This window comes from Calliphora vicina, chromosome 4, assembly GCF_958450345.1.
Source record: "Calliphora vicina chromosome 4, idCalVici1.1, whole genome shotgun sequence".
Taxonomy (NCBI): Eukaryota; Metazoa; Arthropoda; class Insecta; order Diptera; family Calliphoridae; genus Calliphora; species Calliphora vicina.
In genome coordinates, this window is record NC_088783.1 from 61,102,078 (window position 1) to 61,125,084 (window position 23,007).

The window sequence follows — 23,007 nt, forward strand, 5'->3', positions numbered from 1 at the left end:
TAAAAAGTCAATGTCGTGTGCATTTCAACAAAATTTCAATTACCTTTGCCTTCGGATTAGCTTTGGGAATGCTGACAGACTAATTATAAATATTACCAAGGGAAACTCCTTCAAAATTACAGATTTCTTCCCAAATCTCTGAGGTAAAATTTCAAATTTTGTAGCACTTAAAATTTTCAAGGCTCGTACTCTATGTTCCCTATTATTTTTAGAAATCGATAATTTAATTTAAGAAAACAGCAATTTTTATATAAAAATGGTTTACCTGTTTGAATAACGTGAATTTCGTCCAAAATTTTATAGAAGTTGGACTATAAAAGTCAATAATTTTAAATTTTATATACAATTATTCACTTTTAAATTAAATTATCACAAGAATATTATATAATTAAGCCACGTTTTACTTTTCCTATTACTAGGGCCACTTTTATTTAAATTGAACCTTTTAATTACGCAGTAAGATTTGAAAAGGCTGAAATTTTCCATATTCTACCCATTACAGCTGCGTAAAGTAAGTTTTATTCTTTCACTCTTTACTTTTACTTTATGCTAATAATGTAATATGCAATTATACTGCAATTTTTGTATTTATTCTCGTTCACTCTTATTGAAAGTATTATTATCGTAAGATACCTGTACTGTTCTATGTATAAAACATATAGTAAACATACATGGTAAAAATTAGTGAGTAAAATCAAATACATGTAGAAAGTACTTTTTGGCGGTTACTCAACTACTTATGATATCATGGGGATGGCCTATCTAAATAGGGGGAAATTTCTGTAATCAACAATAAGAAAACGTACCACAAAAGGGATAACAATTCATTCATGATATTTTCTTTTTATGAATGAAGAATAAATATTCAATATTTGTGAAATTTCTCTTTAAAGATACGGTTAGTTATTTCAATCTTTATCAATGAGTAAATAAGAGTCAAGTTTATGCAAAACGAATAAAAATAAATGATACTAGTAATTAACCCTAAAATGTATCAAAATTTATATAATTGTAATTAAAGCGTTATTTTTTTTTTCTGTTTAAAAAAAATCATAAAATAAATACAAATGAATATGTTAAATTTTCTTGTTGCAAAAATGAATATTACAAAACAGGTTTTATGGACTTATTCCCAATAAGAACATAAAAGCTGAAGTCAACTTTTGATATCCTTAGCATGAAATTTTCCTATGTTTCGACCATTCATATCTTCTAATTCGTAGTAACATGAGTCGTGTTTCTTCACTACTTTGGCCTTTTCGAACTGAGGACCGAGTTTGCTGTTGAAATGTTCTATTGCTTTAGATTGGGCAAAATTACGTCGAAAGACAATTTGTCCTATTTCAAAATTTACAGGTCGAGAACGAAGGTTATATTGCCTGACATTTCGTTCGTATGACTTACGTATCCTTTCCTGAGCTTTCTGTCTTATTAATTCCAATTGTTCATCTTTTCTCAAGTCTGTATAAGGGGATTCCAATAAGTTTAAATTTCTAAGCAGTGAATACGATTTTCCGTTCATGAGCATATTTTGGCCGAAAAGTAGAAAGTATGGCGAAAAACCTGTGCTGACATGGACAGAACTGCGTAAAGCACAACTGATTGCCGATAACTTTTCATCCCAGTCCTTTTGGGAGGGCTTTATGTACGCTCTTATAGCAGCCAGGACTGACCTATTTACTCTCTCACTGGCATTTGCCTGTGGCGAATAAATAGCAGTCAGATTATGGAAAATTCCATACGAATTAAGAAAATCTTTAAATAAATTTGATTTAAACTGTACACCGTTGTCAGTTGTTATGGTTTCGGGTACACCGAAAATATGGAAAATACGTTTCTCAAGAAACTCTACTATAACATTTGAAGTAAATTTACGAATCGGTTCAAGAAAATGGAATTTTGATAGGTGGTCCAGAACTATTATTATACCGGTGTTACCTGATGACGATCGAGGGTAAGGGCCCTCCAAGTATAATTTTTGAAAAACTCTCACCGAACTAGCTTGTTGACCCATAGGTGGTCTTAAACATTTATTAGTGGCTTTTGTCTTTTTACAAATTTCACATGAAGAAACATATTCTGCAACATGCTTTGACATTTTAGGCCAAAAGAAGAACGTTTTTAATCGTCTGAGAGTTTTTCCTATACCCCCATGAGCGCATAAAGGATGGTCATGTGCTCTCTTGATAAGGTCTTGGGTCAAAGCTTGAGGAACCCATAATTTCCAGGACATTTCCTCTTGTAAATCGTCTCCTGAGGTGTGTTCATGACGTTTATATATCAGATTACCAACTAGTTTGATATCTGGAAGATATTTTTGTTTACTTTTAAGCTTTTCGTACAAAGATATATATTCAGGTGACAAAAATTCTTTAGATTCTAGATCTATTTCTACAGAGCTATCAATTTCAGACACATAAATTTCATCTAATTCCTTATATTTGATTTCCTCGTTGTTTTCTGAATACATTCTAGATAATGTGTCTGGTACTATATTCTGGCTTCCTTTCCGATGATGTATGGTAAAATTAAAACCTTGCAATTTCAAAGCCCATCTTGCGAGTCGTCCGTGCAAGTCCGTCTGGTTCATGAGCCATTTAAGAGAAGCATGATCCGTTATTATTTCAAACTAGTGTCCCTCGACATAGGCTCTAAACTTCTTGACAGCCATAACAGCTGCAAGGCACTCTTGTTCTGAAACGGAATAATTCTTCTGTGCTGATGTAAGTTTATGGCTCATGAATGCTATTGGTAGTTCGTCATTGTCGTCATTTCTCTGTGCGAGAACGGCCCCAATCCCATTCTTGCTTGCATCACATTGTATCGAAAACGGACGGGAAAAATCTGGATTATGTAGAACAGGTGCGGAACAAAGGGAGTCTTTTAAGTTTTCGAAAGAAGTTTTTGCTTCTTCGGACCAAGAGAATTTTCTATTTTTCTGTAACATGTTGGTCAAAGGCGCTGTTACAGTTGCAAAGTTTCGGACAAACCGTCGATACCACCCACAAATACCTAAAAATCTTCTTAATTGTCGGACGGACGTTGGTAATGGGAAATCTTGAATAGCCTGTACTTTGTCTGGGTCTGTTTTAATTGTACCATATCCTATAATGTGCCCTAAATACTTGACATGCTTGAGAACAAACCTACTTTTCTCTATGTTTATAGTTAGATTTAGATTAGCCTTTCTCATACAGAAAGCTACCTCATGAAGCAACAATATATGTTCTTCAAATGTTTCTGTAATAAGAAGCAGATCGTCCAGGTATATAAAAACTTTGGTCCTTAAGTGCGCAGGTACAACTTTGTCCATAAGCCTCGACATCGTTTGAGGAGCATTACATAAACCAAATGGCATAGTAACAAACTGGTATAAGGGACGCCCTGGTACGGTGAAAGCTGTCTTTTCCTTTGACCTTTCATCTAATGGAATTTGCCAGAAGGCGTCCTTAAGGTCAAGACTCGTAATGAATCTGGCCTTAGGGAGCCTACTGAGGATTCCATCGATCAAAGGCAAAGGATAAGCATCTTTCACCGTGACACTGTTAACTTTTCGGGCATCAAGGCACAATCTCACCTTACCCGGTTTGCGTACTAATGCCACTGGTGACGACCAAGGACTTTGCGACTCTTCTATTACCCCTAGCTGAAGCATACGATCTATTTCCGCAAATAAAAGTTGTTCAATTGCAGGCGAAACTGCAAAATATCGCTGCTTAATAGGTTTATTCTCTGCTGTGTCAATTGTATGAGATACAAGCGTAGTTCTTCCTAGTCCTTCTTTGGAAAAAGACGGAAATGAATTTATGGCTATATCTAATTTTTCCCTTTGGACACTATCTAAAATATGAACATTTTCATCGGTTTCCATTTCGCTCAAATTAACATCTATAGTATGAGATATATTTTCGGAAAATAAATCCTTAGCTAAGCCAAAAGCTCTGACAAAATCAGCGCCTAGATACAAATTTTGGGTCAGGTTTGGTATAATCAAAAAGTTTAAAAGTTTCGACATACCTCTAAAAATTACTGTGGTTTTAATACTGCCTACTGTATGGTGATTTGTTCCATCTGCTGTTTTTAAATTTATCTGAAATTTTCTATAAGGATGTTTGTTTTCCTCTAAAAATCGTTTGGCATAATCTGACGAAAAACACGACACTGTGGCACCAGTATCAATCATGCCTACTACAGTCTCATTGAAAATTTTCACAGATGTAAATGGTCTTATATCATTTTCATTATTAGAAGAAACAACAGCAGAACAAAAATATTTCCGGTTTTTAATAACAGACTTCCAAAAATTTCTAAGTCTTCTAGTACTTCTTTTACTTTTCCTCACAATTTTCGATTCTAATATTTCTTCACAAAAAATTCTATTTTTAGCCTCTCTGTACTCTTGCAATCTAACGTGATACGGTTTCTTATATTTCGGAATAAAATTATCTACTAAAAATTCGTTGTTATTATGGTTATTGGGGGAAAGAAATATATAATGTTCAAGCCCATCTGTTTGACATTCAGTTGTATTTAAATTTGAGTTGACTTGGATACTAACTGTTTTGGTTTCTGATTGTGTTGGTAGTTTTTTGGAAACTTGTTGCATTTAAAACAATTGGGTTTGAACACATTGGGTGTTCCGCAACCATAACAAAATACTTTTCGTTCAGCAACACAATCTTCGAAACGGTGGCCTTTTTGGGAACAGTTCCAGCAAGACAAATCCTTTATTTCCTCAATTTCTACACCTACATCAATATTATCTTCTAGAAATTCTGTCTATAATTCGGACACAACTTTGCGAGGAACAAAAATTCTATTGGTTTTGTATTTATTCAGTTCATCCTCCAAAATCTCATGTTTCCTAACATATTCTCTTAGTTGAGAGATAGAATCAATATCAAAATGAAGAAGTTCTTTACGAACATCTGGCCTCAAATTTCTTTTCAAAATTTCAATTAATTCAAAATCATTAATTGGGTGTTGTAAACGATCGGATATTTGTAAAACCGCATCATAAAAGGTATCAAATTTCTCGCCATTTCGTTGTTTTCTATTCCTAATTTGTTCTTTCAGGTCAAAGTCTGTTCTTCTGTCACGAAATTGATTTCTAAGTTCACTACATAAACTGGACCAATCTAGTCTTGTGGTATTTCGGTGGAACCGCCAGAACCAGTCGATAGCCTTTCCGCAAAATAACAAGTGAATATGCCTACATAAGAGATCAAAATCTCCTCGTAATCCTTGATTAGTGAGAGCTTGAACTCTATAAATGAAATTGTCGACGGACAAACCATCCTCTTCCTGTCCACTAAATTTCAAGTGCCAGCCAGAAATAATTGAAGAGACTTTATCAGTAGTGAGATCGTAACTTTGATTCATATTTGTGTTTCCATAACTTTGTTTACCGCTTAACCTTCTTAGGGAGTTATTGTTGTTAAAATTTGTATTTCCTAAGCTCTCTCTGGAGTTTCCATGCTGATTCGCTCTACCGAAATTATTTCTGTTAGACCTGAAACTTTGATTTCTATTATTGTTATTAAAATTTCCAGTGTTTGGTCTATTACCGTGATTTGAATTTATATTTAAAGATTCTAACTGATTTCTTACCGCTTCATTTATTAAATCTTGAAGTGTATTATCACTCATATTATGGGGATCAAAATTTAGAAGTACATTCTGAGAATTGGTTGGGGAAAGATTAAGTATATTATCGCTAATTTCCTCATCATTATTCCGATTGAATGTAGACATTCGAGTCGTTTCGGATTCTAGTACATTGCGTCTGATATTCTTTCTATTTGTCTTAGGTATTGCACCTTTATTACTAACATTTGCATTAAAAGAATCTGGGTTAGAAGTGGCTTGGGTTTCACATTCTTTCAAAATATTATAAGACTTTAATTTGGTTTGTCTGCACGGTTTGCTACAGACAGGACAAGCTTGGGTTTCATTAAGAACTTTTGCTATGCAATTCTTGTGAAAAATATGGTCACATGGAGCAGAAACAACAATGTCATCTATTTCGTAATCTTTATCACATATGGTGCATTTACGTTTATTAATATGTTCAACTAGAGATGTCAGATTTTCGTTACTATGAACAAGAGACATTTTGTTATCCTTTTAATAACTTTAAAATATTATCAATATAAATTCTGTAAAACTTTTAATTTGATCTTTGGTAAAAGTGTGTGTTGTTTTTAATTATATACGATGTATATTGGTCGAATAATTAAATTGAGTTTTCGGTTATGATAAATTAAATAAGAAAATTGTATAGAAAATTTTGAACACAAAAGTGGACAACTGATGCCATTTAAGAACGTTTGCTAAACAATGGTATTTCCAATGCTTTTATAATCAAACCACTAATTTAATTTTCTTATCAAATTATATCATGCCTAGAATAAACTTTTTCCAAATAATTTGCCTAACATAAAGGAATAAATAAATATTTAAATCATAATGGATTGCAAAGATGTTCATAACATCCAAATGCAATATTTCCTAAAATGACAAATATATATTACATTCTTGGTCTTTAACCAAATAAACAGACAAACACAATGCCAATTAATGGATCGAGTAGATTCATATAGGTATATATTTTTCCTCCAAACTACGATGTTATTAAATAGAGGCACCTAAAACAGATTTCTGCCAGATGTTACTGCAGTTATTTATCAATATTTCGTATGCATTCTACTGTTTCGGGGGCCCCACGTTGGGCGCCATCTTCTGTAATGTTACAAATTATAGGGTATGTTTCTTTAAGGTGGAAAAATAAAAAAAAACTTTATTGTATTCGATCACACTAGGAAGCCGTACGCATGTTCTAGATTACTAGCCAGTTCGGTAGTGGAGGGCAGGGATCTTGTTCCTGTGGACGACCTTTTATCTTCATTACAAAAAAAAATAACATGCGTTTAAACCCTGATTCGTTACCTTAATCCAAAATACCTTCTCAATAATTACTAGACCTGTGATTATAGCTTAGATGTCGCTGCTATAAGCCTCAATACCCACCCATCCATGGTTTTTCAATGGCCAAAAGAAATGTTTAATTAGAAAAACCCCTAACACACCCCTACTTTACCAAAGACCTTAAAAGTTTCACATTGAAAAGATTACTAATTCATAATTAAATTATTTCAGTTTTATTCTCACTAACAAGATTTACTACATTTTTAAATTTCCATACAGTTTATAAATCTCTCATTAAATAATATTTCATAATTAATTAATATATAAAAAAAAATATTATGTCACTATTAGGTTTAAGAAAATAATTGTTTTGATAAAAACAAAAAAAATAATAATAATGTAAAGGTAAAAGAATAAGCAAACCAAATACTTATGGATAGAGATTAATAATATTCTCTTTCAGTGAAGAGACAGTAAAGTATTACTTTTGTTTTTCATTTATCTCCGAATATAAGTATAAGTTTTGTTATTATAATAAGTATATGTTTTGTTATTATAATCAAATCGAATTTATATAAAGTGGCCTCTTTGCTTTAAACATACATAAAATTTATAGTGAGAATGTCGAATGACATATAAAAAAATAAGAAAGAGAGAGATCACTTTTTTGCATTCGAATTGATTGTGATATTTTTATGAATAAAATTTATGAATGAAAAGAGTAAAACAAACTTACAAAAACAATTGTCCAACGCTGCATGAAGGCCTTCTGCATTAATTTTGATGACATTTGTTGATTGTTCTGTTTCTTTTGTGTTGATTATTTTTGTTTAGAGTAATTAATATAGGGTTAGCAGATATAAATATAAAATGTAGGGATATTATACAAATTAAGTTATATGTCAATTACGAAGAAAATACTTTTTCCTATGACAATATTTAATTTTATTGTTCATTATTATGTTAAATCCAATGTTGAAATAGTTTTAGTTTTAGAATAATTATAAGAATATGTTAAGTTTAAAATATTTTATAGTTAGTTTTAGAAATTTTGACGGTAATTAGGTGATTAGATTTGTAGTTGCAATAGTCTATAAGAATTGTGTTTTTGTTAGCATTTTAAGTTTAGCATATTTTAATTATTTTTAGAAGTTAGCATTTAGTTAATTTAGAAATTTCAGGGTTTTTAATAATTTTTGTTAGAATATTAGGTTTTGATATATTAAACTATGGAATTGAACTTGAGCTATAGATTAGTATTGTAGATTATTTGTTGTTTCATATATGTGTAAATTTCACTTGAAGTATTCTCAAAATGCTGGTTTAGTTGAATAAAATTGTGTTTGTACGTCTGGCAAATTTAGATTAGGTGTTAGAGATCGTAAAGAAGTGTGACTGGTTTCTGACACGCTACTGGTCGGTCTCCCGCACTAGTGATCTCCCGAGTTACGTAACACGTATTAACAGCGAACACGTGTGGGTTTCTCATTGGACTAGTGTCCAATAATGCCCTCGGGAGACTTTCTAAGAAATATTTTGGTGACGAATTTAGTTTTCCTATCGGATTTAAAAATTAATTACTTAAAAAGTCAATGTCGTGTGCATTTCAACAAAATTTCAATTACCTTTGCCTTCGGATTAGCTTTGGGAATGCTGACAGACTAATTATAAATATTACCAAGGGAAACTCCTTCAAAATTACAGATTTCTTCCCAAATCTCTGAGGTAAAATTTCAAATTTTGTAGCACTTAAAATTTTCAAGGCTCGTACTCTATGTTCCCTATTATTTTTAGAAATCGATAATTTAATTTAAGAAAACAGCAATTTTTATATAAAAATGGTTTACCTGTTTGAATAACGTGAATTTCGTCCAAAATTTTATAGAAGTTGGACTATAAAAGTCAATAATTTTAAATTTTATATACAATTATTCACTTTTAAATTAAATTATCACAAGAATATTATATAATTAAGCCACGTTTTACTTTTCCTATTACTAGGGCCACTTTTATTTAAATTGAACCTTTTAATTACGCAGTAAGATTTGAAAAGGCTGAAATTTTCCATATTCTACCCATTACAGCTGCGTAAAGTAAGTTTTATTCTTTCACTCTTTACTTTTACTTTATGCTAATAATGTAATATGCAATTATACTGCAATTTTTGTATTTATTCTCGTTCACTCTTATTGAAAGTATTATTATCGTAAGATACCTGTACTGTTCTATGTATAAAACATATAGTAAACATACATGGTAAAAATTAGTGAGTAAAATCAAATACATGTAGAAAGTACTTTTTGGCGGTTACTCAACTACTTATGATATCATGGGGAGTGCCTATCTAAATAGGAGGAAATTTCTGTAATCAACAATAAGAAAACGTACCACAAAAGGGATAACAATTCATTCATGATATTTTCTTTTTATGAATGAAGAATAAATATTCAATATTTGTGAAATTTCTCTTTAAAGATACGGTTAGTTATTTCAATCTTTATCAATGAGTAAATAAGAGTCAAGTTTATGCAAAACGAATAAAAATAAATGATACTAGTAATTAACCCTAAAATGTATCAAAATTTATATAATTGTAATTAAAGCGTTATTTTTTTTTCTGTTTAAAAAAAATCATAAAATAAATACAAATGAATATGTTAAATTTTCTTGTTGCAAAAATGAATATTACAAAAATCAGTAATGAATTAAAATGAAAATGGTTCACAAATATAAATTTAGCCTTTTTATTTACTCTTTAGTCTCGAAATTTTTAGCCTTTTTTAATTTCAAAAAAGGCTATTTTGAAATTAAGAAAAGGCTAGAAAAAAGCCACGAAGCTAAAACCAAAATTTCGAGGCTAAAGGGTAAATAAAAAGGCTAAATTTAGCCTCAAAAAGGCTAAACTGGCAACACTGCTCAAAATATGCAATTTTTGACTTTTTTTTGCAAAATCTAACTTTTTTTTAAACTAGGCCCTTTTTTAATATCTTATTGATCAAAAGAAACCATGGGACTATTCTTTTAAGACCTATTTGGTTGGGTAGTGGGATTCGAGTGGAATATATAGCAAAATAAATGTTTTTTAACTCAAGATATACAATTTTTGATTTTTTTTTTTTGGCAAAATCGAAATTTTTTCCAAAATGGGGCCTCTTTTTAAAATTTTTTTTTACTGAAATGAAAGCCTAGGTCTATTCCTGTTGGAGCTTATTGGTCTATTAGTGGGATGCGAGTGGGATAGTATCAAAATAAATGTTTTAACACAAAAATTGTATGTCTTGAGTTACAAAATATTTATTTTGATAGATAGACCACTCGCATCCCACTAAGAGACCAAAAAGCTCTTAAAGGAATGGACCTAAGCTTCCCATCGATTTTAAATGTTTGTTCACTTGACGTGAAATCCCCCATATGTTTGTAGCTATAGTCGCTATTGGTGTTTTTCAGTTTTAGTATAGAACAAAAGAATACAAATAAATTCGTACAAAATAACTCAATTTCTAAGTGTTGAATTGTTTTTAGCCATAAACAAAATTGTGTGTAAATCGGTTAAAGGGTAACTTTTTATTGGCCAAATACAGACATACAGAAGCTCCCTCTAATACATTTACTAAGCTTACATTTACATATATACGGATTTAAACACATGTACGACTACAATATTAAATATCTCCACTCTATGTAAAACTAAAAATTTTGTATTCAGATGTATGGTTTTATTTAAACAATTTAAAATAGTATTTCAAAATGTTGTAAAAGTTTTTTCGGTCAAATTAATGGTCATGTGGCTTACAAAATTTTACAAAGAGAATTTTCACAAAGTAAAAACGAAATCATGAAACACGATAAACACATTTATTTGAATTATAATTAAAGCTGTGAAGCTTTTAGTAGAAAAACATATAAAGGAAATCTAAGCTATTTGGGAGTAATTTCTGAATACTTGATTTTTTCACTTTGCTCTAGATTAAGGACTCAAAGTGCAAAATCACTTTGCATTCAATTTATATAATAATCACTAAAATTCACTGATAAAACATTTGCTTACAGTTTGAGTTCTATTTGGAAAATTTAATTTAATAGGTATGTCTGAATTAGTATTAAATATTTGTGTTTAGAACAACAATTTCATTATTTTAATTTGTAAATTGATTAAATTTTGTAGTGTTTTAAAGAAAAAAACGCTTTATCTTTATTCTTGTGTTCAACATAAACAAACAAAATAAAAACTACTATTGCATTTAACCATTATAGAATTAGTATTAGAGAAGAGGTATTTACGAAGAATAAATAACCATTAAAACATTAAAAACCTAATGAGCCACCATTATATGTTGCCACATAAAAGGCAGTTGCACTTATCGTATGAGTATCTACTACACACCTGATTTCTAAAGGGCCAACAATCAATAGCGGTTCTTTTCAAATGCTTTTATATTCATGTTTTCAGGCTTACATGCCAAATAAACAACAACATAAGTGCAACCTTAAAGGTCTTCTAAAAGTCATATTTTAAAATTAAATCTTAAATCGAAGGCATTATTTAAAGAAAAATAATAGAACATCCATTTAAAAGATACTATGAAAATGTTGGATAATGAAAAGCTAAAAAACGGACTATATATGTTAAAACCTATAGTTCGTTTTTAATGAATTTTAAGAACTTTTCAGTCTGTCTTTGTAAATTTGATTGAACAGTATGTGGGCTTTGTAGTTGTTCTAATGTTTATAGTTATTTGGTCATGTTCAACAATAACTTAGCAAAAATATTTACAGAAAATACTCCACAAAAACATACAAAAAAAAAACGTGGCATAAAACACAGCTAATACTAGTAGTTGAAACATCAAATCATTAGTGTTGAAGCTTATGTAATAATCCTATTGGAAAATTTAAGAACATCCTCTTACACATTAATTTTACCCTTCACCATGAGTGGCAAGTTTGTCATTCCATTTGTAATTTCTACATAATTCATTTCCCACCCGATAAAGTATTTATTCTGGATCGTTAAAGATAACGGAGTCAATATAGCCATGTCCGTTTGACCAACCGTATTTTGGAATCAACTTTCCGAAGCCCCAAATAACTTACATTCGTTATTGATACATCAATAGATTCGCTTAATCCCGATTTGCTTGCTATTTCTAATCGAGAAAATTGCTGAGATATAGACAACTTCGATTTTGTATCTATATCTAGATTACTAAGCCATTACTATGGATAATATGGAAATCTAATGATAGATATTTAAAAGACGTATACAATTTCATAGTAATTTGGGTCAAAATCGGGAAAAATATTTTTTTCGAGATTTTTTACCATAAATTTTATTCAAAAACATTTTTTAGTGAAAAAAAAATTTTTCACCAAAATATATTTTCAATCTTAAAAAATATTTTTGTGAAGGCTATATAAGATTCGGCACAGCCGAATATAGTTCTCTTACTTGCATTATTTACTAGTCGTTTGTCTAATACGAACACAATACACTTTGTCCCTTTACATTAATTTACATTTGCAGTAATTTTAAAATTGAATACAATCATTGAGCAAAACGCAACGAACTAAAATATTTACTTAAAACTAATTTGAATATTCAATTGAAGTGCGCTGAAACGAAATGAAATAAATTATTCGAATGAATGAAAGAGCCAATGAACTGGAAACAAAAAGAGGAAAAAATAAACTTTATTAAAGCCAACAGCATAATCATCATCATTTACATTTACAGTCTAAAGTCACATAATTCTCTTCGACAAAGTACTAACATACTTGTTTATATGGTAGAGCTAATGTTAAGGAAACAACTAAATATTGATGGAGGAGATAACATACTGAACTATTCACTGGTTTCAATTCATTACAAGTATGAACAAATGCATACGTTTTATTAATTTCTTCATATCTTTTCATTTTCTGTTGCTGAAAATATTCTTGAATCAAATTAATTGTTTTAAGTTTTTTTGCAACAAATCCAACAAATCTACTGTTCAGTATTGTGAAACTGTACTTTTTAGTCTGGTCTTTTATTTTTGATATAATGGTCGATCATAAAGTATTTTCCCTCACACTGATGTTAAGTGTGGGTAAATAGAAAATATAAATAGTTTTAGGCAAACACACTTCCAACATGTGTTTAGTTTAGTTTTAAGAATTGTATAATTAGTACTTAAGAAAAATATTGTTGTAAATAAATTTGTTCCTAAATAGACACGAAGAAGTCGAGACGTTCTTTGCATTATTCATCGGCTTCCTGTTGATTCAACAGCTACTTTATGTTCAACAGCATTAAAAGTAGGTGACAAATTAGTGATATTTTGAAGCTGCTGTTGTTGGTGTTAGCTACACTGTTTTTGGTTAGTAGTTCAAAAAAATATTTAAAAAATATGAGAAAAAAAAAACTCAAAATTAGAAATGCCTGCCATGTATTAAAACGGATAGAAACATAAAGCATATCTTGAGCGATCTTGTTTAAAAATTATACCTAACCAATAGGACTAATCTTGGTACAAATTTTATCCCGATCGGAAGACATCGATTTCAAAAATTGGTTCGCTTGACGTGAAATTCCCCGTATATGCATATATGGGAACATTTTTAAAAAATGCCCCATATTAGAAAAAAAATTGATTTTGCAAAAAAAAGAAATGTATGTTTTGCGACAAAATATTTATCCCACTAAGTGACCAAAAATATCTTAAAGGAATGGACGCCAAGCTTTCTTTTGAGTAAAAAAAACCGTTTAAAAAAGGCCCATATTGGAAAAAATTTAGCTTTTGCATAAAAATTTCAAAAATTGTATTTCTTGAGTTACAAAATATTCATTTTGATAGATATCCCACTCTCATCCCTCTAGGCTACCAAAATTACCTTAAAGGAATGGACCTAAGCTTTCTTTTGAGCAAAAACAATTTTGGAAAACAGGCCCATATTGGAAAAAACAAGTTCGATTTTGCAAAAAAAGTCAAAAATTGTATGTCTTGAGTTACAAAATATTTATTTTGATAGATATCCCACTCGCATCCCATTATTGTAAGAAAAAAAGTCTCCTTTAACCCATTAATGCCTGACCATAGATCCGCTCGTACGACTTTAACAAAATTTTTATAAATGAACCTGGTGGCCGGTAGAAGTTGTTTGGAGTGAAAAAAAAAATTTACCTCCTTACATACCCGAGATAGACATGGGTATTTAAATACCCAACAGGCTTTAAAGAGATATTTTTTTCAATATTTTAAAAATATTTATCTTAGTAAAGAAAAGTGTAAAGGTATATCTCTGAGCAACATTTTAAACAATATAATTATAAAAAGTTAAAAATTGGAATATTTGTTATATTCACCTATATTACATATATCGTTGGCGTATGGGTTTTACCGCCTACTACACTTTCGTACTAAAATGTAACCTGTTTCTTTAATCTAGTACAAAACAGTTTTAGGCGTAAACAGCATACACCAATTACGATAAGGGTGATTATAAAAATGATTCGTCGTCAGAAAATCCTTACTACTGTCAAATACAAGACATTATTGAAATTTGGTCTAATGGAGAACATCATTTTGGCGAACAACTATTGATATCAATATAATACTACCTAATGATATGGAGAAGAATGATATGGAGAAATTAGATGACAATGTGAAATTGTTGCACGCAAAATTGGAATGAGGAATGCGGTCGAGTGAAAAAGAGGATGTACCAGTGACCTCAACCTCTAGTAATGTTGGCCATACGTCAGCAAGGAGCTCTAGTATGGGTTCAAATCGACCTAAAATCGATAGGGAACACACCAAAATGGTCTAGGCGACAAAGCTACCAGTTTTATAAGGTGATTTTTGATGATACGGTGACCTCATATAAAGCTTTGTATGAAAATATCGCATTCTGGTTCGGGAAAGATGTGGTATTAGCCATTGTTAACAAATGCTTTCGATGCAGCTATGGTAAATGCATGGAAGCTACATTGTCTTTGTCGCAAATATGAGAAAAAGTTGCAAATGTCGCAATTTGATTTCCGAGTAGAGGTATGTGAGTCGATAATGGTGAAATATGGGGCTGAGGTATGATCGCATTGATCATTTAATCGGAAATCTATCCACTCGTCATCGTTGTTCACAATGCGGTGGAAACCCCGAATATGGATGTTTGAAGTGCCAGGCGAATTTGCACCTAGTTCGATGCATCCAGCACTACCACAATGGAGCACCTACAGATAAATCTATAATTTTAAAGGCTAAATAATTTATAATTTTAATTTAATAAATAAAAAAAATACAAATTCGCTTTTTATTTACGAAAAAATAAATTTTTTTGATATGGAAAAATTTTATATATTTGGAACTCATTAAAGTCTGTTGGGTATTTAAATACCCATTTACATTATACACAGTGTGTCGTGCAAGTGTGTTTACAGATAACTTTTAACTTGTCTACATTATAGATGGGATGTCTAAAGCTATATAAATCCGCCGGTTGTTTTTGATTTTTCGCATTGTCCTTTATTTGGCAACGCTTTTTCCGAGCATTTTCCGACATAGAAAAAATCACCATTTTACATGTATGGAAGATAAACTCAAAAAGCAACAAATTTTACTTTTTTAATTTTTTCTGGGATAATCAATCTCTATTTCTAAATAAAAACGTAAGTTGAAGTCTTAATATATAATCTTGCACTCCCTCGATTTTTTTTACTGTCGTCACTTTTTTGGGTATTTAAATACCCATTAGGCAGGAATGGGTTAAAAAGAAGTCAAAAAAGTTTTTGATTCCAGAAAAAAAATATTAAAAATTTTTATTTTTTTTTTAAATATTTTTTTTCGAAAGCTTGAAGAAATAGCTACCTGTACCGCAGTTCTGTAACTTTTTAACGACAAAATTTTGTCGTTAAGTAATCAAAATTCGTTAGTTAACAATATTTATCGTAAAGAGATATTCCGAATTAAATTTTACCGATTATTTTCGTTAAAAATAGTCGGTAGATAACGAAATTTGTCGGTAGGTTAACGACAAATAAAATTTTCTAGTTAAGCCATAACGATAATTGTTTAGGAGTTAGTTTTGCAACATAAATATTCGAAATAAGTCAACTTTTTTGTGTTTGTTAGATACGGACTGATTTGGGTTTTTAATATAAAAATTAACATCCTTTTATTATATACATATATTTGGTCAATTCACAAGGTCTCTTATCAGGCATTCGGCGCAGGTCTCTGCTGGCTGGTTACGATAACACAATAAACATAGCATACATAGTAGTATTATTTTAGGACTTTTTTAGCTTGAAAAGCAATAAAAACCATTGTGAAATATTAGGACATTATGAGACCTTGTGAATTGACCAATTATATTTATTTTGAAAATGACAAGATAAGATACGTTGTGAATTGATCAATTATATTAATTTTAGAAAATAATATTCGAATTTTAAGAGCAACTTTTATTTGGGGCATAATATCCATAATTAACACATTTCTGGAGTGTATAATGTTTATCCCTATATTCAATTTCCATTTTTGGCGATGTGATACGATTATAAACTTATATAAAAGTTATAAAATCGTTTTTAAGACAGTATTCTAAGAAGGAAATTCATCTGAATTTGTCGACTGTCCTTATAACAACACATATATATATCTAAATTCAGAATCAATGATCACTTGTGGTGGCATAGACATATGTATTACACTGGGTTACTTTTATTTTTAGAAAAAAACTCTTGTTCATTTGTTCTCAGTAGGTTTCGCGAACATATTTGGGTGAGCTGATGCTTGATTTTTATATATAAATGCGATTATTTATTCACACGACTACGAATTTATCTGCAAACACGAAAAAATAGTAAATATTTTTATGATTTTTTAATTTTAAAAATATTGACATTTATATTTTTAACTATATTCATCGTTAAAATTTATTACCGAGAGATATCGTTAACTTCAAATAGTCAATATTAAATTCGTTAAAGCAACCGATAGTTTTCGTTATTTAATGACATCGGTAGGAAAGTATAAAAAGTTACAGAATTGCGGTACTGAACTATTTGGGACACATTTTGCTAAGAACAATAGGTAATAAGTTACATGGATGTGAAAAAACATCTGCTTGACCAAAATGTCAAATTTTGACCCCTTCAAATTCAGAGAGTTCTCAACCGATCTTGTTGAAAAATTTTGTCTGAATTACTATCCAATAGATTTAACCTTGGTGCAAACTTCATTCAATCGGAAGACATCAATTTTAAAAATTGCTTCACATGACATGCTATTTTTTTATAACTCATACGACAAGTAGTCATTTTATATGAAGTTTGTATTAAGTAAAGCTATTTTTATGTATACACGGTTGTCAGATCTAACAATATTGTCAGAAAAATGTTCAGAAAATGTCTAAAAACCGTGTGAACTTTTAATTTTTGAATTGCAACGCTGCACATAGGGGCAAATATATGTTAAAAGGGGCGATAAATCAACCACTGGGTTTTGATATCATTGAAAAGGTAATTTTCTCTAGATTTCAAATATGTAAAAATATTATAACCCACCGAACAAAATAAAGTGAAAAATACTGAAATAAAACAAAAATGGATTTTTTTTTTAATTTTTCTAATTATTTAAAATAGTCATTTAAAATACATTAAATTACATTATATGTGATTTTAAGAATAAAAACTAATATAAAAAATTAAAAATACATACATAAAAAATTAAACAATTATTCTAATATAAAAGCATCATTTTCATCACTACTATCGTCTATATCGCTTTCATCTGAAGTTGATGTATCGCAGGTTGGCACGAAAAATTCCGATGCCTCCTGTGGAAGCTCGTTTATATTTTTTTTGGGACTTTTTCGGAGTCGTGTTATTACTGGATCTGAATTTATGAGAAGAAAGTTAAATATATCGTATATGTTTTCTTTTCTCCCACATCTTCTTGCGCAGTTTTCTCTGACTCGTTTAAAAGATTTATTCATTGCCTCCTGGGTTTCTGCCGATAAAGCTGCAATAGGTAATTTTGAGGCTTTAATTATGTCCGTGCTATGTATCAAGACTTTGTGAAGTGTTGGAGACATATAATACCATGGATATAATGAAGTAAATAATTTGGCAGTTTCCAAACAAAATTGTTTAAATTCTGAAACTTTAATAGTTTGTTTGCTCGAAATAACCACCAAAATGATATATATATTTTTAATTAATTGTTCATTTATTTTGGTTATTTCAGATGATATTGAATAATTTTTAAAAAACCGCCGAGCTGTGTTGCCGTCATTATAGTTCCCCATTCCGGGTTTCGGTTGGTCAATTATTAAACCAGTTTTAATTTTGAACTCCTTCTGTATATTTTTTTTATTATCTAATATAACGTCTTTATCTTTGCCTCTTCCTTGCCATTTTTGTATGGGAATTTTGTAGGACAAATGCAGAAGGCACTCAAATGATTTTATCCACGCATGAAGAAGAGAAATCCCATATTCCAAATTTTGCAAGGGTAATTTTGTAATTTTTTCAATATTATTAAATTGACTTGATGTCGCTTTGCAGATATAACAGGCCATCATAGACTTCGTATCTGTAATATTATTACAGACTTTACCATCTATCATTGTAAGTATTAGAGAGTGACTTATTACAAAAATATTGTTATCCAAATTGACAATTGACGGTTCTAAATGTTTAATTTGATTGTCGATATCATCTTTTTTAATTTTTACAATGTCTGCAGTCTCTTTAGTGTATTCAACACTTATCGGACGGCAATAACGAGTGGATGATGGACAAGGATTTTCCCAAATAACTCTTTCTCTAACACATAATTTTAAAGGAACTAATGTTGTTAATAAGACGTGAGAATCAGTATCTGTTGCATTTAAATAAGACTGTTTCCACTGATTATGCCCAGTAGTTCCATCAAGACCCCATTTACTATAAAGATTCAAGCTATTTTTGATATCTTTAACATCAATACTTTTTAATAGCCGTTCACTAGTGTGCTGCAGTAAAGATATTTTTTATCATATTGTGAATGTCTATTTTAGTCACTTGGACTGAACTTGAATTTGTCTTAGCTGACATTTTGATTTGTTATGAAAACAGCGGTCAAAATTAAAAATAATTTATAATGGACATTAACATAGATTTCAAAGCCTTCTTTGAGAAATGAATATTAACAAAAATTACGTTTTTCAAATTTTGCCGATATAAAAACTGGTATTTTTAGCTTTAGTTTAAAAGTTAAACTAATGCTAAAAATAGTTTAAAAATTTTCAAAATCTTATTTGCTAATAAAAAATTTATTGCTATATATTATTTAAAACTATTTATCAAAGATTTATAAAACAACTTTTCATACAAAATTTGTACTTCAATCTTTTGATAAACGTTTTTGAATAAAGGCCTAAAATTTTAAAAATTTAATAAAATCGAAAACCTCAAAAATCCGCAAAATGTTAAAATAGAATATAATTCTATACATTCCCTTCTTTAATCAACATAAAATAGTTATGGACATTTTTGCTCATTTATGCTACTTTTTTCCTTCCAAAGAACTTTTTCATGTAAAAAAAATTATAATAATAGTTTGTTCGGAATTTACCAAAATTTAAGTACGTGCATTCATAATTTCTTTAAAAAAAGATCTCAAATCAGTTCCCAACAACATATATCAATATTATTATTACAAAAAACTATTTTATTCAATAATGAATAGGACATTTTAATAATCAAGTATACACCTTAATATTCCATTTTTAATAGATATTAAATGTTGTATTTTTTTCTTACGTTTGGACTGCTGCTACTCTTAAACCAAAGCTTTGAAAAAAAATGTTCTGAACAAACTATATGTAGAAAAGTGTCCTCTATCCAATGACATATCATTTGTTTTGTAAAACGCATTTTTCATTTTTCATTTATCGCCACAAGTCACCATATAGCTGCCCCTATGTGCGCTGTCAGAAAAAGCATTGTCAGTATATTGTAAAACAATAATGTTGTCAGACATCTGACAGTCATGTATACACATTACGTTACCATTCCCAGATCATTTTAAGATAATTTGTATTGACAGATGTGCGAATGTTATGCATCTGACATGGCACCATTGTCAGATGCAAACAAAATATTTTTTTTTTTAATTGTTTTTCCAAAGTTTTTTTAATTTTTTTTTAAAAAAGATTTTTCCATTTTTTTTTAACCAAAATTATTTTTTTTATTTTTTATCTTTCAAACTTGTTTTTAATTTACTTTTAAAAAAGTTTTTTCAAATTTTTTTTTAATTTTTTTAAAAAAAAAGAATTTATGAATTACATTTTTTGGTTTACACAGAGTATGTTGTATTTTTTTTTTATTTAATTTACCTATTGGTAAGTTTTATACATAAACCATGGCTTTTTATTCCAAGATACGAAAGTTCCAGATATAAGATAAGAGATAAAGTTCAAATAAAATCTAAAAACATTATCTAATCGGTATTACTTACTTGAGTCTCATTCTTCTGCTTGGCAGCCAATTCTTCCATACTTATATACTTCAACATTTGTGTCCATATTATTCAAATTTGTGCACCTTTTATCAATGACATATTAATCTCCATTTAATATGTTGATGCTTCATGACCCCCAAACTCTACAAACGAAATTAGCTATTGACAATTTTTCGCAATATGCTGATTGAGTTTGAGTCGACAATAAAATACAAAATAAATAGACGGCAATTGCAACATCAATAATGTTGACAGTGGCCCAAGGATAGAAGAGAAATGTAAAATACAAAAAAAGGAAAATGCAAAGAATACCCAACTGAAAAACTACAATAGATCAAGTGGCGAAGTCAATTTGTATTTAAGGACACAAAATACTATACAAATGCAACAAAAATATATCTTTAAATAAAATATAAAAAAGGAATATAAATAACTATTTATTTAGATTGCTATATCTTATTCTTCAATTCTTTATCGTTTAAACTATCAAAAAAGTGTGAAAAGTAATTGAAATCAATTGCCATTTGACTCCTCCTATTGATCATCGGCAATAATTTATTTTCTTTTAACAATAAAATATTGTCATAGTTATCTGTTCAAACTGAAAATGATGTAGATAAAAAATAGATTATAAAAAAACGAATATGATTCTAAAATGTATGATGATGATATTAAAAGTGACTTGAGGAAAAAATAGAATAAAACTTCTGATTTTATATTAAAAAACTTCGATTAATTTAAACATGTGAAATGAACAAATGAAAAATCTAATAATTTGTATACCTAGAAATGAATAAATACAATTTTAAGCTAGTCACAGTCTTGTATGTAAGTTCATAAGTTGTGGTACCGCGTAATCTTTAAATTTTTTTATAAGTGATATTTTTATAACCTTCACCATGAGTGGTTTTCATTTGCGACCCCACAAAGTATATATATTCTCGATCGTTATAGATAGCGATATAGACACGTCTCTCTGTCTGTCTGTATGTTGAAATCAACTTTCCGCAGTCCCCAAATGAGAGATACATCAATAAGTCGGGAATTCTTCCTTCTCGGTTGCTATTTAAAATCGAGAAAATCGGCCCACAAATGGCTGAGATATAAGAAAAAACCTGAAGAACCTCGATTTCTGGCCTATTTTTGATCTATATAGGGTTAACATATTCTACAAAAATGTTCTCCGTAACATTTTACATAGCTTTGCTAAACACATTTTATACCTAAAATGTAAGGATCACACGGTTTCTTATGCCGATTAACAATAATAATGTGCAAGAGTTGGAAAACTTTAACCCCCCCTCAAATGAAATTAAGATGTAAACTTTCAAAACGCCGATACACGTGTCTTTTTTTTGTCTACTCTATAAAAATTTATAGGTCGGACCTTGTAATTTTGGAAAAAAAAATTGATTTTGTTGTATAGTGTTATTTTTTCACAATAGAATAAAAACAATTACCAATTATGCAATTTTCTTTTATATAGCTTCTTAATATTCTAAAACCATAATTTTTGCAATATACAAAATACAAAAACTGCAACATTTCTTTAACACAAACGAAGTTCAAAAGCAAAAAAAAATTGTTTAAAAAGAAGTGCCTTCCCTTTGTTAAAATTTATGGTGAACATGTAGCATATTTTCGGGGGTTTAGGGCAACATTATTTGAAAAGAACACACTATACACTTACCAAACATAATTTTTTCAGAAAAGAACACAAGGAAGGGTAAAATGACGAATAAAAGCATAATTTATGCTGGAAAAGAAAACACAATAATACGCTAAATGCAAAATATTTTTGAAATTCCCCAACAAAAAAATGATGGTAAAATTTTGCCTCTGATTTCTTTTTAATTTTTAGCCCAATCTCCTTTCATATATTTTCCAGGAAATAGGTACAAGTTTGAACTATATTACCTCACAATTTTAATAAATTTTACTCTACTGTAGCAAAAAAATTACCAAATTTTGCAAAATTCCAATACATTAATACCCCGGTTTGCGTCGCTAATTGGGCCAGAATAAACGCGACGCAAATCTCAACGAGGCAAACCGAATTGATTTGATTTTCATTCAATTGGTTCCTAGGTTCATAACTTTTGCTGAAAAAATAGATTTTTCAATACAAACATTTTCATACTAACGATGCAAATCTTACACAGAGAAAACAGATTCGTTATTACAACCGAATTTGTCTCCAATCGAATTCGGTCGGTTGCGAGTACTATCTCATAATTCGATTGCCATTACTGAATAATTCGATTTATATTACTGTATATATGGAACACGTAACAGTTTTTTAATATTAATTCAGCTAAAAGAACTGAAACTATCAGTGGGAGCAACTGAATTATTATTTATTATAGACGTATTTGTGGATTGCATTAAACAAAATTTATTTTATATTTTTACTTTTATTTTAAACAATACAATTTTGATAGGCCAAAAAACAATTAAAATTCAATAAGTTTACAGAGTACCTCAAAGCCTTCCATCATTCTGATCCTTCTTTATCAACTTCTTAATTACCATTATGAACAAACATGTGGAAACAATTGCCACTTTTCCGTAGTCCAAAGATTCGTAAATCGAT

General features: G+C 29.8%; 1 protein-coding gene across 1 annotated transcript; it reads right to left on the reverse strand.

The window, feature by feature from the left end:
* Nucleotides 1–2,629: 2,629 nt before the first annotated feature.
* Nucleotides 2,630–6,114, reverse strand: LOC135958451 (uncharacterized). The gene is made up of 3 exons (XM_065509356.1): nt 5,217–6,114; nt 3,151–3,957; nt 2,630–2,844 (listed from the first exon to the last, which is right to left on the reverse strand). Exons 1-3 carry the CDS (start codon nt 6,112–6,114, stop codon nt 2,630–2,632), a joined length of 1,920 nt encoding a protein of 639 aa, XP_065365428.1.
* Nucleotides 6,115–23,007: the final 16,893 nt, after the last annotated feature.